The 17,326-nt window shown below is 43.5% G+C and overlaps 1 protein-coding gene across 3 annotated transcripts in view; it reads right to left on the bottom strand.

Annotated features, from left to right (window-relative positions):
* Positions 1 to 14,573: 14,573 nt before the first annotated feature.
* Vegfd (vascular endothelial growth factor D) overlaps positions 14,574 to 17,326 on the bottom strand; it is a 33,511-nt gene continuing 30,758 nt past the window's right edge. Inside the window, exons 6-7 of one of the 3 annotated variants that reach the window (XM_050160612.1) lie at positions 16,757 to 16,952; positions 14,574 to 15,540 (exon numbers count right to left, since the gene is read on the bottom strand). In XM_050160612.1, coding sequence (XP_050016569.1) covers positions 15,375 to 15,540; positions 16,757 to 16,952 — 362 coding nt within the window. In that variant the 3' untranslated portion in view covers positions 14,574 to 15,374. Of the gene's footprint in view, positions 16,953 to 17,326 lie in introns of all 3 variants that reach the window. The other 2 variants (XM_050160610.1, XM_050160609.1) reach the window with 2 other exon arrangements.

Below are 17,326 nucleotides of genomic sequence, written 5' to 3'. Positions count from 1 at the left end.
GAAATGCTCCCCTTCCAACTGTTGCAGTCCTTAGTCAAAAGTGTCTTGAGGTCTGGAGTCCGGTCATGACGTAGTGGTGCTTGGCTGAGAATACAGACTCCATCTGATTGTTCTAGTTAATGGTCACCCACTCTTTACAGTTGGTACTTGCAGTTCCTTGGCACTGCCACTTCTGTGCTTTCTAGACTAAATTCTTTTCTGAGCAACATTACCAGCACCATGACTGGCATCCTTTTGAAACTTGTGCTAAAGTTAAGGCTATTTTCTAAAAGTCAAAATAGCTGAGTTGAGTTAAATCTGGGGATGATTTTAATTGTAGTGTTCTGCATGAACGACTTCGAAGCATGCATTCAGAACAGCGGTTCTCAACCTGTGGGTCTCGACCCCTTTGGGGTCAAACCACCCTTTCACAGGGGTCACATATCAGATATCCTGCATGCCAGATATTTCCATTACGATCCATCACAGTAGCAAAATTACAGTTATGAAGCAGCAATGAAACTAATTTTATGGTCAGCACAACATGAGGAACTGTACTAAAGGGTTTAAAGCATTAGGAAGGTTGAAAATCACTGCTTTAGAGAATGTTATTGAAAGCCACTAAAATTTGACTAAAATATTGCTGTGCAGTATGTTCTGATGATACTTAAAATATGAAAGCCAGAACCACTTGGACTATCAAATGTCCTAAACAGAAAAGATGTAAAATAGATGTAGGTATCATCTTCCCTTGAAATTTAGTTCTTTGCCAATTCGTATGTAAATAAGCTTCCTTGGATAATTTTAGAGTTGGAAGGCACCACACATGCATTGAAAGCTTGCTAACTATATGCAAGTAGATGAAGGGAAAATCTGGCATGAGGACTGTTTCCAAACCAAGATAAAAAACTAAAGCATTTGAGATGGGCGGTGGTGGCACACACCTTTCATGCTAACACTCAGGAGGCAGAGGCAGGTGGATCTCTGTGAGTTTGAGGCCAGCCTGGTCTACAGAGTGAGTTCCAGGACAGCCAGGGCTGTTACACAAAGAAATCCCTGTCTCGAAAAACCAAAAAAAAAATAATAATAATAAACTAACGCATATGAAATGGACTATGAGAAAAGGAATTGCTAAATGTCATAAGAGAAGTGTAAGGAACATGCTGGGAATTTCAAGGCAAAGACTATTTCTCTCTGCTAGCATTTATGAAACGATGAGTAGAAGGTATCCATACAAGTTGAGAGCAAGAGCCCTTCAAGAAAACAGTGAATGAGGATGCAGAGGCAGATGCTGACTGTTCAGTGGATATTTGTGTGTTATTATACAAGAAAGAGATAGGGAAGAGATGGGGGCAGAATAATGGCATTGTCAGTAAGAATTAGTGCTTACGAAAATTTCCTGAAGAAAATATACTTGATGCTGACCCAGACTGCCAGCAAATAGGACATTTTTCAATCATTATTCTGAGACTCTTCCTTTTTCTGCTCCAAATAGAAAAATTGGATATAATATAAACGAAAAAGGTATGTGCTTTGTTGTGTGGGGTTTTTTTTTTTTTTTAGAACCCAACAGATACAGAATCAAAAGCTCAAACTCTTAAGACTAAAAGTTACATAAGCCCAAGACATTGTACTTGGTGGCAGTAAAATATGGACCAGTGGTTAGCTCCTGTACAATACCGGATACGGCAGGATCCATGTGTGACTATGGACAGAAACTAGTCTGTGAGAGACTTTTACATGGTGGCCTTCAATAAACCACCTGTCAATTGATACTTTACTCAACTCCCTCTTGCATTGAGTCTGAGATTTGACCTTGTGGCTTGCTTCATCAAAACTACTCTCAGCAAATGAAGTGCAGCGAATGCTTGCCAAGTGTTTACAGACTGGTCCATGCCCTGTTGGAATCTTTCCCCTTGAAATCCAATGATCATGTATGTGAAGAAGCCCAAGCAAGGTGTTAAATGAGAACAGTCATATGGAGAAAGGGTCTGAAGAATGAGACTCCAATTCCAATTGGTCATCCCAGATTTAGAGAAGTTCTGCTTGGATGGGATGACTTCAGCCTGTACTCTGTGGAGCAATATAACCTTCTAGTTATATTATTTCTAGCAGAAATAATAATCTTGAGAACGTCACTGCTGACTGTGGATACCAAGTTTTTCTGACATTTGTTACACAGCAACTGATAACTTGCCTGAATCTCATCTCCCCACTTGATAATGGATGTTGGAAAACTTGGCTGCATTGTTGGTACCTGTCTAGAGAAAGAATGGAGCTACTTAAAAAGGGATCTTCAGTATAACATTGTCACTGCTAATGTGGTCTATGTCTCCCAGATATCCTTTCATGGTGGTGAGAGAGAGGCATGCGCTAGCTCTCAGGGAGATTTCAAAACTTTAGAATAGATGTAATACTAAGAAAGACAAGACAAAAATGTAGCAAGGGAAATAGATTTTCGTCCAAATGCAATTAAAATAATAGACGAATGTGGAAAAAATGAAAATAACAGTTTTGAAAAAAGTATGTCAAAATGAAACAAACATCAGCTGATAGTAGATAAAAACCAATTAGAAAATTTGAAGAAGTTATTATTAATCTTTTTAAAACGTAGATCTGGGGAGGGCTGGAGTTGAGCAGTAACATGGTTGCCTAGCATGCCCAAAGTTTTGACTTTGATCCACACAGCAGGACAAGTAAATCAAAACGCTACATTTCCTCATAAATGGTAAAGTTGAAGCTACACACCATTAAAAGCAAAGACGGTGAGCCAAAACAGTCCCTTCTTTTAGTTTCGTGTGTTTTATCACAGCAACGAGAAACGTAAGAAATACAGAAAATTAGTACTTGGAAGTGGGGCAGTTGCTATGGTAAATCTGACCCTGTGGTTCTTAAGCCTTTGAAAAAGCCTAGAATGTGTGAGCAGAGCCTAGAAGACCATATTGTGGTAGCTTTAGATGCCAGCACTGCGGAGCAAACGCAAAGGCAGGTAAGTCTCTGTGAGTTGTAGGCCAGCCTACATAGTGAATGCCAGGCCAGTCAGAATTATATAGTGAGACTGTAATTGGTCTGGCAGAAATGAAGGCACTCTAAAGAGACACTTGTGTCTCTGTTAAACTATCAGACTGTTGAAATAATGGCCCCCCAAAAACTGGAAATTTCTCCAAAAAACTAGAGCTTGGAGAAGCCAAAAGAGCCCGTCAGAGGAGTAACTTGTCTCTTAGAAAGAAATGTCACACTGTTTCAACTTTATCTGACTGAAATCCAGAGGATGATGTGTCTACAGTGGGCAGAGCCACACCTTGACCAGGACTGCTTAGATGTGCATATCCTTGGCCCTCCATTTAAACTTGGATCTTACCTCAGGACTCGGAAGAGGAAGACAGATTTGAGGGGTTTGCTGGACCCCTTTGTCCCTCTTCCTCATGTGGCCACACTGAAAACTTCCATTTTTCTTTCTTTCTTTTTTTTTTTACTATAAATTTTTTTTATTGAGAATAAGAAAAAAAAGTTTCCTCCTCCTCCCAGCCTCCCATTTCCCTCCCCCTCCCCCCATTCTTCTCCCCCTCCCCCCTCTCTTCTCCCCCTCCCCCCCTCCTCTCCCCCTCCCTCTCCTATCCAAAGAGCAGTCATGGTTCCCTGCCCTGTGGATTGACTTGGTGAGGACAGGTAGCCAGGCCTGAGTCAGGGCACAGGTTATGACCCTTACGTTTGATAACAAGACCCTAAAGGAGAGAGGGAGAGAGAGAGAGAGAGAGAGAGAGAGAGAGAGAGAGAGAGAGAGAGAGAGAATCCTAGCACAATTAAAATTAAACATTACTGACACAGAGCTAATATTCCTTTCTTATATGAATATTATGAGTTAAAATAGCTAACAAGGGGGGCCCTGAACATGTCCATAACCTTAAGGGGGAACGCTCATTCCTTTCCCTAGACATTTTCTTTAACTCCCTTTTTGTGGTAAAGATGCAGCCCCACACGCCTGTCCTCAGGAGTGTCAGCTTTACTTTGTCAGTGTTACCCTGTCCCCAGGCCCCTTGGGAGCCACCCTGTGATCTCATTTAAGTTCCTTAACAACCCTCTGAAATTATTAGCTTCAAAACTACACAAATCCTATACATGACTATTATTAAAGACAATGGGGTGTGAGTTTCTCAGAGAAGCCCACACCCATGTTCTCGGGTGTGACTTCCTTTCTTCTCACACATTTCTCTCCTTCCTTTAAACCTAGTGCTGAAGAAACTCTATATTCCAATGGCATTAAGAAACTCCAGCTCCACTTCATGCTGTGTCCCCCTAAAATTGTCTTCTGTGTCAAAGCTAAGGAACCTGTTTCACGGGAGCCAAAGTCCCTAAAAGATTAGGGCAAACTCCCTAGGCTGTTTCAGGTAACAGCACAGAGCTGTGCCTTCGTCTTGTCACGCACTGCTGGCAAATTCTGTTATGTTTTGGATAAGAATTTGGCTGCATTCTGCCCATATTCTGAGAACCCAAGTATGGCGGAATTCAAAAGTAATGGACTCACTTCTCTGGTGGAGGAGAACTCAAGACAGGCTAGGAATAAGACTGCGGTATGTCGGGGGCTGGAGAGATGGCTCAGTGCTGGAGAGATGGCTCAGTGGTTAAGAGCACTGGCTGCTCTTCCAGAGGTCCTGAGTTCAATTCCCAGCAACCACATGGTGGCTCACAACCATCTTTAATGAGATCTGGCGCCCTCTTCTGGCATGTGGGCATACATGGAGGCAGAATGTTGTATACATAATAAATAAATAAATCTTAAAAGAAAAAAAGACTGTGGCATGTCTACAGCTCCCTACTGTTAACCCAGGCCCCCAGTGAGAGAAAGGAACCCATGAGTGCAGTAAAAGTGTAGGAAAATGTGGAATTTGACAAGGAGAGGTGGTACTTACGGACAAGGAGGTGCTGAGGAAGCAGCTGTGATTGCTAGAGACAGCCGTGCTATTCAAGAGAAACCTCCTGCTCTGCTTTGAGACAACAGGAAAGATGCCATAGGGCGAAACACTAGCCACGGAAGACTTCATCTTGTGAAAACCCAAGTCCATTTAAAAGGAGAGCAAGTTTAAAGTAAGGATGCTACTGAGGAGGTTCCCTGGTCAGACACAAGCATGTAGGGAAGAGTTTCTCCAGGGTCAGCACAGAGTGGCTGCTGCAAAACTGCCATCCGGGCCTGCCAGCCTCCATCTCAAGCTGGCAGCAGAACTTGGTAGCATCATCCACATGATGTTGGTTTATGGGCAGCAAAGATGCAGGGTGAGGGGGTCGTGGAGGCTTGTGCCGAGGTTCCAGAAAGCCAACAAAGTTGGCCTATGTGGCAAGGTTGAATTCCTTGCCAAGAGGCTCTGAAGACACAAGTTGCCATGGAAATCCCAGGGTGTCTGAGATAGCCACCAAAGAAAGTGGCATGCAGGGAGTAGAACCAGCAAAGAGAGACTGCGTGTGTGTGCACAGCAGAGGTAGAGTGGCAGAACTAAGCCAGGGGTTCTCAACCTCGCTAACACTGCAACCCTTTAATACACTTCCTCATGTTGCGGTGATCCCCAATCATAAGATCTTTTCGTTGTTACTTCCTAACTGTAACTTTTATTTTGTAGGGGTTCACAGTTAAGAGATCGCCTGAATCGCAGAAGAGACTCTGTACTTACACTTTGAATAGTGCTGGAAATGTTCTCCTTATCATTCAATTCTTTGAAATTAAAATATAATTACATCATCTTCCTTTTCCTCCCTATAGTCTCTCCCACCACCTTACTCAAATGTTGGGCCACTGTCCTCTTTTTCTTTAATTGCACCCTTGGTGTGATTAAGCCATGATGGTTACTGTTGTAATTCATAAGTGTCATAGTTGAGTGGGACTATTGGTTGCTTTGAGTGGGACTATTGGTTGCTTTCCTCCTTTGGAATCTCTCATAGTTCCTTTTGGTACCCCCAAAAGCTAGTCCTCAAGGAGTAGGCTTTCAAGTCAGATCCAACTCAGGTCCTCTCAGCCATGTGCCTGAAGTGCATGGTGTCTTCAGCATTAGGAACTTAACATCCATTTCTGGGGTGGGGCAAAAAGAATGGTAACAACAGGCTATACTATTTTCGGAGTATGTTTGACAAAGCTGACCAACAACTCCAAAGAGGATTTCTCACTGCTGGGGTTGGGGTTCTGTTTTTCCCATGCCCCCTCTGTCATGGAACTATAGACTTTTGCACTTGAACTGAATGCACTTTGTATCATGAGAAGGCCATGAGCCTATAAGGCCAAGGAGAAGAGTGTTATTACTTAAAATCAACACGTTTTGGTGTCAAGTTGACAACGAGTGACTTTGCAATGGTTAGTATTGTCAACTTGATAGGGTCTACAGTCACCTAGGAGAGAAACTCTTCAGTATGTCTGTGAAGGAGTTTCTAGATCTGTTCAACTAAGAGAGGAAGGCTCACTGTAGCAGTTGACAATACTATTCCTTGGCCATGGATGTCAGATTGAGGTAGAAAGACAGTTCGCTGAACACCATCCAACCCTGTTTGTTTCCTAAATGCAGGCCCAACACAGTCCGGACTTCTGCCACTATGCCTACTCTTTGTATGATCTTCAAATTGTGAGCCAAAGTATACCCTTCCTTCCTTAAGTTGCTTTTGTTATTTCTCTTGTTGCAGCAACAAAAAAGTAAGTAGCGAAGTGAGATTTGGTTGAGCAGTGCCTTGCTCCATGTTTTAGTTCCTGGTTTTGAAGATTTTGCAATGATCTTTTTTCCCTAAGAAGGATGTCATGGAAAGGTGGGTAGGAGTAAAATTGTCTAGGACCCTGCATGTTTAAGACGTGCTTTTCATCCTTTCAAGTTTATTCATACTTCCTGAAGCAAATAATGTTCTCTGAAATGTCATACTTTGTTCTTGACATAGACATGTTTTCGTTGTTGGTTCTCTGCAGACCAAGCTGGCCTCAAACTCAAAGATCCACCTGCCTTTGCCTCCCTTGTACCGGCATTAAAGTGTGCCCCACCAGGTCTGGCATACTTTAGGGTTTTTAAAGGTTTATTTTCATCTTATGCGTACACGTGTGTTGCTCAACATGTATGGATGTGCATCGCATGCATTCAGTGCCTGTGGATGTCAGAAGAGGGTGTTAGATCTCTTGGAGCTAGAGCTAGAGATGGTTGTTAGACACCGTGCAGATGCTGGGAACCGAACCTGGGTCCTCTACGAGTGTAGCAAGTGCTTTTAACCACCACATCATCTCTCCGGCTCCAGAATCTTTGTATCTTTGATTTCTCTTTTATTACAATTACGTACATCTACATTATACATACTGACTACTCTCACTCTTCCACTGTTTCTGTCCCCTTTCCACCTCTCTCTCTCTCTCTCTCTCTCTCTCTCTCTCTCTCTCTCTCTCTCACACACACACACACACACACACACACACACATGATTTTTTTAGAATGTCTTATAGACTGTATGTGGTTGACGTAGTCCAAAAATAGCTGTTTTCCAACAGACAGGCCAAGAATCTGACAGATGTTCCGTCCCCAGAATCAGATGTCTCAGCAGTCCCAGTCTAGTGCTGAAGTCGCAGAGGATCCCGAGAGAGCCGCGGGTCTTCAGTCTACGTCGGAATCCCCAAACTTAGGTTCCAATAACAATGAATGAATAGCTCAGCAATAGGATAGATGAACTTTGCCAGCAAGAGTGAGGGCAAGGAGGAAAAAAAGCAAAAGCTTCCTTTTTCTCTGCCTTTGTGTGTGTGTGTGGGGGGGGGGGGAATCAGAAAGTGTGGCCCAGACATAAGTTGGGTCTCCCCACCTCAACTGACTCAATCAAGAAAATCCCCCAGATGCAAGCCCAGCTGCTTACTGTAGCTAATTCCAGATAGCAGTCAAGTTGACAACCATGATTAGCCATCACAGTAAGGGACAAAAGCTAATCAGGGTTCTGAGCCCAGGCCTGGGCCATGCTGATGTGACTGGACAGTTTTCCTGAGTACCACTCTTGCCACAGCTCATTTCACTCGTTTTTAGGTCTATTTTCTTGGATCTCGATGCTCTCCAGAGAAATACTTTCCAAGTTCTGGCCTGACTGCCAGGATGCTGGGTAGGTACACACAGAGGAACAATGGCAGGAAGTCTGAGTACTTGGTGGGCACATATCCACTTAATCCTCTTGTTGTCAGTTCAGTATCCAGTTCCTCTGCATTCCAGATGTCCTCAACCCAGGCACTCTGTGTGACTCTACGAATTAGTAAATCATCTTTTGCCTGGAGAGACAATCAGCCCACTACAGGGTATGAAAAAAAAAAATCAAACGCTTTCCTCCATGGATTGCAGACTGAATCACCTTTACTAAAGGAAGTATTGGGGACACCAGTTTCTCCATCTTTAGGGGACTCAGTTTTCTATACTGTTGGCTTAAAGTTTTTATTCCTGTCTGCCAAATTGTTTGCAACTCCCCCATGTGAGCCTTCAGAATGCTTTGTCAAGCGTCTCACCCACTCTGTCCTCATGGCTTTGTGCTTCCTTGTAAAAATATCTTGAAGGAGAAGGGGTTTAAGAGGGCTTGCTGCTCTTTCAGTAGGTAGGAGTTCAAATATTATCACCCAAGTTGGATAATTCACAACCATCTGCAACTCCAGGGGATGCAACATCCTTTACTAACTCTCTCTCTCTCTCTCTCTCTCTCTCTCTCTCTCTCTCTCTCTCTCTCTCTCTCTCTCTCTCTCTCTCTCTCTTTGAAAAATCCTCTCTCTCTCTCTCTCTCTCTCTCTCTCTCTCTCTCTCTCTCTCTCTCTCACACACACACACACACACACAAATTTAAAATAATCAAATAAATCTTTTAAAAATCTGTTTACTCTTGGGAGTGTTTACTCACGGCATTAGAAGAAAACCAAAGTACATAAACTTGTTTTCCATTTTTCTATTTATTTATGTATTTATATTTGAGACAAGGCCTGGGTGGCCAGGAACTTGCGATGTAGACTAGGCTGACCTTGAACTCAGAGATCTGTCTACCTGTGACTCCTGAGTGCCGGAATAAAAGGTGGGCACCACCATGTCTGGCACATGAACTAGTTTTTATGTATTATCTTTACTCAAAGTCCATGCAGTTAACTCTAAAATGTTACTGATATGCCAATAAATGTGCTCATAATGGCTTGATTGCTAAAATTTAAAGTAAATAAAAAAACTGAAATAAAGGAAGGACATGACTACTCCTAAAGTCTGAAGAAGATTTTAATTGTAGCTATAAGGGAGAAAGCAGGCAGAGGGAAGAGTCCAGGCTGAACATGGCCGGCAGACTAAACCAGACCATGAGACGAGAGAGGGAGACAGAGGGCAAGAGAGGAGTCACTGACTCGCAGAGGTGGCCTGGGCCAAAAGACCAAGACAGGTGGCAGCCAAAATGACTGAGTTATATAGGGATCAGACTGGGGGAAGGGAAGCAGAAACCCGCCTTTTGGAGAGAGAGGTTTAGGATAGGATCAGATAGTGGTAAGAAGTGCTGGGAATAGCCATGGGTACTTGTCCTGGATTTGAGACCTAACATTTCAGCCTTTAGTTAATAATAAGGAGTGATATAATCTCTTCTATAATGGTTTCCTAGTGAAATTGGGGAAGCATTGTTGGGACCCACAAAGGTTGAAATGCCAGTCAAGAAGCTGGGAAGTGAGGGAGTCAGGTAATAAACGGAAACATTTATTTTTTTGCTCACTGCCCAGTGGGGCTATGTGGGACTAGCAAAGTCCAGGCTGCCTTCATGTTGTCTGGAATGCACTCCAAAGCAAGGTTCAGACTGGTAGGCAAGGGCATTTGAACCAAGCAGATGTCGTTTGGACACCCTGGTGGGTCACTTTGATCAGGGCAGGCACAGTTTCTTGGAAATGTTTATGTGAATGCAGCCCCTAGTTAGGTCCTGTCTAAAGTGGAGTTATTTCTCAAAATGGAGTTTATTCTGCCCCTTCACATATAATGTGTTTAAATAGAACATCACCTACCAAAAAATGCAGGGTTACAAAACTGGCCAGTGGGTCATTGCTTAAAATACCTCTGTTTTAAAACAAATAGCATCAGTGATGAAATGACCATGGGCTAATTGTTTATTAAGTTATTGCAAGGATGAACTATCAGAAGATTTGGGGATATTTGTAATCTGGTAAACATTTTGAGAACTGATCCTTCATTAAGTTCTTATCAAGCTTCATTAAGTTCTTATCAAGAGTGGCAGCATTGGAATAATCCAGATATTCATGTCATCTAGCAGAGTCTGAACAATACGAGTTGTGTAAAGTTACTCGGCATTATTTTAGAGAAGTTTTCTTCACTGACCATAAAATCAGTAAAAAGATGTTCTGTTTATTAATTCTTTATTAAGAGTTTGCTTTATGCAAAGCTTCACACAAAATGCCAATTCCATTAATTTCCCAATTTTACTGTGCTGTGAAATGCTTTAATTGCCTTAGCCGTGCCATTTTACTAAGTGTCTCAGCAAGTATCTCAGTGTTCACCATTATGCTGCCCAGTTTGCTACCGTCTCCAAAGGCCTTTCCACCACATTGCCTTGGTCACAGATTTACGCGCTGGCCCCGTGACTTACATAATCAGGGACATCGTGTGTTGCTATCGTTTGTGGTTTGCTTTACACTCTTAGAGATGACCATCATATTGGTTTTTTTTTGGCAAGTTGAGGATTTTCAAGTAATGTTCTACAACTATTAGTATGGCAGATATTCCCATGCAGTGACCAGTGAACTTGGATGAGCAAAATAGCAACTATTCTAGCCTTCACTGTGAACGTGATTGGATCTGGAATCACCTGGGTGTGTCTGTGAGGGTGTTTTCAGAGAGGTTTACGCAAATCAGGAAGACCTACTCTGAATGCTGATAGCACTGGGCCATGGGCTGGCTCACAAACCGAGTAAATAGGAGTAAAGGATCTGAGCGCCAGCACTCCTCTCTCTCTCTCTCTCTCTCTCTCTCTCTCTCTCTCTCTCTCTCTCTCTCTCTCTCTCTCTCTCTTTCTCTCTCTCTCTCTACCCTCCCTGACTGTTGTTACCATGCCTTCCCCATCATGATGGAACGGCTGCCATGGCTTCCCCACCATGACAGACTGTACCCTCAAAACCCTGAATCCAATACACCCTGTTCCCTGAAAGTTGCTCTTGTGAAGGCATTTGCTGGGTCACGGCAATGACAAAAGACGCTAGTACGCAAGTGAGGGGTGAAGCTCTGTTTGAAGTTTAAATGACTGTGCTTAAGAGATCCATCAAACAAAAATGCCTCTAACCTGTAAGCCCCTCTTGCCCAAGGAGAAATAACTTCCCGGAATGCTGGGGGCTGTTGGTCATGTAAGATAACAAGTCATGTGCCATGTGTTTTCACTTCTAGAAACACGTGTGGTTGCACCACCTGCACAAGATATGTGCTTGATCACATATAGGAGGGACGTACATAGATGGGAAGTATGTCAAGAGGTATGCTTGCCCCTGATTGGACAAAGGTGGGAAGTATGTAGCCTTGTGGCTTTTTCTAAGTACCGGACTAACATTAATTTGTGGTCATTCTCTGGGAAACCCAGGTATGGACCTGGCCAATGTCCATCTTTCTAGTCAGTATTTAATAAAGCTTACTTCAAAGCTGGGTGGTGGTGGTGCATGCTTTTAATCCCAGAATTCTGGAACCAGAGGCAGGTAGATCTCTGTGTGTTCAAAGCCAGCTTGATCTACAAAGCCAATTCCAGAACAGCCAGGGTTAAGTAGTGAACCCTGTCTCGAAACCAAAACAACAACAACAAAAAACAAAACTAAACAAAACAAACAAAAAAAACCCCCCAAAACAAACCTTGCTTCAAATCACATCCTCCAGAACTATCCTCATCCTGACCAGCCATTGGGGATCAAGTACACTCTCTTGATGATTGTCGGGAATTGAGGAGGGAAGGATTGGCAGGCTCCAGCCTCATGACTTCTTGTGATATCTCCCTGTAAATTGTATTTAAGGAGCCAGAGCCACTTTTAGCCAAAAAACAGTTAGTCCAACATTTCAGAGGCCTCAAATTTATAGGATTTGTCCAAAATTATCTTTCTATCAGATAGGACCTTTGATTGGTAAAGTATATTATATTGCTCAATATTTTTCACTACTCATAATTCAAATGGAATGAGGAAGCTGAAATTCAATGAGCTTGTTCCACCTGACAATGAGATTACGCGGCGGAGTTTATCCTTAGATTTATGCCTTTTTTTCCTCGTTGGTGACCTAACCTCTCTCTTTTTGAAGCTACCAGTAAGGAGCTGTGGGTTGGGACGATGGCTCAGTGCTTACAAGCATCTGTTGTTCTTGCAGAGGACCTGGGTTCAGTTTCTAGTGCCCACATGGAGTTAACAACTGTCTCTAACTCCAATTCCAGGGGCTCCAACAACCTCTTCTGGCCTCCTTGGGCACCAGAAAATGTGAACGACACATACATACACGCAAGTAAAATGCTCATAAAAGAAAATCTAAAAGTCCATTTTGAAAATGAGTGAGCAGAGTGAGTCATCCACCTCTGTGTCATCGGAACACTTGGACTGCCCTCTGGCTCCGTCATCAGGGGAGCTCCAGCAATTACCTTGGAAGAGTGTGTGGTGGGAGGATGGGAATGAGATGCCCAGACAGGACACTGAAGGCTAAGTGCATTTTATAAAGCCTAGTTGGTGTGAGCCCTTTCAGAAACCTGATTAAGAAAAAACGAGAAGGGAGAAGCCATCAGCACTGTGGACACAGATGAAGAACGCAAGCATTCAACAAGAGAGGAGTGACTGGGCCAGTAAAGGCAAGGGATGGAGCAAGGACAGTCACAGCAGGATGGGACTACTTCTGAAATCCAGGGGGAACCCTAAACAAGCCAGCAGAATCTCTTGCTTTCAGCTACCTGTCTGCAGCTGACTGCAAAGCTCACTAATTCTGGAGGCTGTGCAGCCCAGAATGTTATTAACACCACCCCATCTCTGCTGTACATGACCCTTCTGACCTGTGGGTCATGGTAGTAACCCACAGTAAGCCTAGCGCACTTCCCAGGGATTTAAAGGCTGCTTATGTTGTGCCTTCCAAGTAGTCCCTGGGCCTGCGCAGAAGTCCCATGTGTGTGACCTTTTGAGGTGTGGGGTGTGTCTGAAAACTCCACCCATGGAGCTTGCTAATATCATGGGTCTTGCTGAGACTCTTGTTTTATGAACAAGTGCTCCATGGAGAGCCATGAAAATTAATTACATATTCAAGAGTGTTCACTGTGCCCCATCTGATCACAGATCACCTTTCAGCCTACTTCTTTATCCCACAATTATCCGTGTGCCCTCTGGAAGACAGGTTTGAGATTTAGGTTGCACCTGTTCACATTTCACTGCCACTTCGTGAATACACTCTCTTTTTGCAAAGTTCATTGTTTTGGGATGAGCAGATGCTTCGTGGAACTGCACTAGGGACAATCCCATAGCTAGATACAGGGAGAGAGAGAGAGAGAGAGAGAGAGAGAGAGAGAGAGAGAGAGAGAGAGAAAGAAGAAGAAGAAGAAGAAGAAGAAGAAGAAGAAGAAGAAGAAGAAGAAGAAGAAGAAGAAGAAAGAGGAGGAGGAGAAAAGAGAAAAGAGAAGAGAAGAGAAGAGAAGAGAAGAGAAGAGAAGAGAAGAGAAGAGAAGAGAAGAGAGAAGTAAAAAGAGAAATCAGGGATTAGTAATAAAGCCAGGAAGTATTGAAAGGCCCCAACCTAAAAGCTTCAGACAACTTCAACAACAACAACAACAAAAAAAAAAAAAAAAAAAAGAAAGAAAGGGAGAAACCAGGAACTGCTTAGCAAATTTAAAGAGGAAGGGCGGGGTTTAGGCCAGTATCCACCACCAGCACAGGGTTATGTTTCTTTATCGTTATCTTTCTCCTTGTGACTCTCCTGCCCCAGAGTGGTCTGACCTGAGTGAGAAATTGCAGTAACGCACTTAGGATCAGGAAATTCTCCAATACCAAAAGGGTTATGGCAGAGTGGACAGACATATCTGAACACACCTCTTTTCAGACTTGTGCGGTAACAGCTGTCATGGCATGTGTGTGTTTGGCTCCCGGTCTTATGTGTGCCGTACTCAGAGAGATCAATTTAAGGTGTTTGATAAGTAATACTGCTAGTGCTATTTGATTTCCTCTGATGAGCCAAAATTTCAGTAAAGTCTATGCCACCTGGAAATTATATGTAGGGGCACTTTAGGCACAGAAAAGAAAAAAAGAAAGGCTTTGTGTTCCCTTCCTGGGCAGCTATGGGAACAAAGAGAAGAATCACACTGCCCCCCAAGTTGACACGTGGATGAGACTGAAAGATGAGCACCTGCAGAAACACTCAGGGGTACAGGCTGTTAGAGGAATCACAAATAGGCAAATGCCATGAGCGGGGGCTGGAGAAAGCTTCAGCAGTTAAGAGCACCGACTGTTTTCCCAGAGGACCTGGGTTCAATTCCCAGCACCCACACGGTGGCTCACAAGCAAATTTAACTCCCAGGGAATCTGGAGCCCTCTTTTGGCCTCCAAGGGAACATGCACATGGTGCACACAAATACGAAGCACATACATACGTGCACACACACCTACACACACGGGTTTTGTTTGCTTAATCCCAAATGGTGGGGAGATCTTAGCATGGTTAGGTTCCTCGTCCTAAAAGGATGATGTTCAAGTTCAATTTATTCACATGCCACGGAGTGTGAGGACAGAGCCAGAGGGCAGTGGGGTGATTCCCGGCATTCTGGCGTCACCCTTATTTAGAATGATAAGCGTGCTGGGAACTCTGCCTTGGCTCCCCAAAACTGAGGTATAGTTTTAGTCTATTTGTTTGTTCCCTCACCTCCCATCTCTAGATTTTCTTTTGTCTTGAAAATATTTCCCATTAGCACTAAATACAGAGGAACAGCAGAGCAAAGGACACCAAGTTCTACGGCTTGAATAATGATGTTTATTTCCTTTAAATACATTTAAAAATGAAACATCAGGCAGTGGCTCAATAAACTTGAAAAGTAGAAGCTGAACAGGAATTACATCAATGCTGAGCATCCAAATGAAATTCCGCAAAAGAAAGAACCAGAAGAATTCCTAAGCAGCGCACTCGGACTTTGCCAGTCTGATTACTCAATCACGCGGCACCTGCTACTCGGTGGCAAGCAACCCTTTCTCATTCATCAGAACAAAGGACTCTCCAGACCCCTTCCTTCCTGAGCACTGGTGTGCGGATGCACCTGAAGCTAGAAGTCATTTGTCAGTGAACCAGGGACTCACCCAGCAGCTCTTGCACGGGAATGTGGATTCACCACGGCATTAGGTAAAATCAAGTTTTCTAACACCTGGGGGGTGGGCCTCACTGACAGCAGCTCGATAAAGCAGCAGGCTATTTAAAATAACAGGGATGAGGAACTTGGGAGACAGTTGAATCAAGGATGCTCTTGGCTGTGAAGCCCTGGGCCCTTGGCCCCTTTGGAAAGCGGCAGTGCTTTCCATAGCCTGGCTTTCTACTCGCGCATGTTCTGGTGTGAAAAGGACATCTGTCCTCACAGCTGTTGAAAAAGAGAGTGAAGATGGGAATTTAGGAGCAAGGGTCAACTTCAAGGAAACCATTCAGCTCTGATTTCATTTGATTCTGCTTTCAAAGAAGAATTTCCGGACGTGTTTAAAATGTCAATGTAATATTCTAAGGGGCACTCAACTGGCTGGGGGCTCGGCCCTAACGAAGATGTTGATACCGCCTCCTCTAAAGCTCAGGGCACATCGCAGAAGAGGGGCCGGGAAAATGTCCCAATCAGAAGCCAGAGAGAAGGGCTAGGCAATGCCATCTTGGAGGCCTGATGCAGCCTTTGCAATTAGGAACTCACAACAGCTGCGAGAATCTGCCCTAGGCCTACACAAGGTGGCCACTTCTGCATTTGTGAGGGGCCCCACCCCTCCGTAATGAACTGTAGGCTACCGATAGAAGCTGGGAGACTGGGAGTCACTGTCTTCGGCTGTGGTGCTACAGGTGGGTGAACAGAACAAGCTCTGACAGATGGTTCCAAACCTGTGGTCACACAGATGGCCCCGACTGTCTATAGAGGGTCACAAAACAAAACAAAGAGATCTGAGTGTGGGAGAGGGACTTGAAGGGAGGAAATGGGTGGACAGGAGTAGGATGGAGGTAAGAGAGTGTAAGGGTACAAGTAATTAGAATGCATTTTCTGTGTGCATGAAATCATCAAAGAAAAAGTTTAATTATTTAAAAAAATCTCAGTGGTTAATTTGGGTAGGTTTGAAATTGATCAAAGTCCAATCAACAGCCTCCAAGGGTCATAGTCATCCAGAAACTTCTTGCCTACACAAATCTAGTGCTAGCCTGCTACTTCATTGAGAAAACACACACATACACACACACACACACACACAGAGAGAGAGAGAGAGAGAGAGAGAGAGAGAGAGAAAGCTTGCTGAGCTGAACCGCCCTTAATCTGATTGTTTAAATGTCAGTGACTTCTTGTTTTGCTTATGATAGATATTGTTTTGCACGATAGCAGGCATGATGGTGCAGGTGTGAAATTCATGAGACCCTGTTTTGAAACAACAACAGAATTCATCATCACTCTATATACTTCCACTTATGTGTGAGATGCCAGACCTCTGTTTGTCTGTTTTTTAAGGGGTTGCTTGGGCAATGAGACAAAGGAGCCACACCGAATCAGATCGCTGTGCCCTTTAAATGGCACCAGTCAATGCAGTTAAGGGGTAAGCGAAAAGACCATTGACCTGCATGTGTCTGGGTGAAAAATCTTGTGTTTTTGGCAGCAGCTCTCTAGACTTTCTTTACATTCAAAGCAACTGCAGTTTTCTGGGTGCTGGATGAGATCTCCAGGACATGATGTTTTGCAGACACACTCACAACGATCTTCGTCAAACTTCATGTGTGGTCCACAGAGAGCTGGTTCCTGGAGATAAGAGTGGTCTAAACAGAAAAAAGAAAGTGTTGGTTTGGTGACCAAGGTCTAGAGGATGTGATGATCCCAATTAGTTGCAAGTTCTACATCTTCCCAATAAATTGGATCTTCCCAATTTTCTTTTCTTTTTCCCAATTTTCTTGCCTATAGATTTTTACCTTAATTTTTTCATAGAGTGAGATCATCTCTGATTTCAAACATAAACATAGAACTCATATGTTTTCTTAGGTTTTAAATTAAAAAAATCATAAACTGAATATTCATAACAGATTTTTTTATGTTGTTGAACGACCTTTTAAAAACATAAACTTCTGTGCTGGAAAGATGGCTCAGGGGTTAAGAGAATTCCTTGCTCTCGTAGAAGACCTAGGTTTGGTTCTCA

The sequence above is a fragment of the Alexandromys fortis genome, unplaced genomic scaffold (assembly GCF_014885135.2).
Source record: "Alexandromys fortis isolate MF-2015 unplaced genomic scaffold, M_Fortis_MF-2015_v1.1 scaffold_120, whole genome shotgun sequence".
Classification (NCBI taxonomy): Eukaryota; Metazoa; Chordata; class Mammalia; order Rodentia; family Cricetidae; genus Alexandromys; species Alexandromys fortis.
Note: the sequence above shows the minus strand (reverse complement) of the source record. Positions and strands in the feature narration are given on the sequence as shown.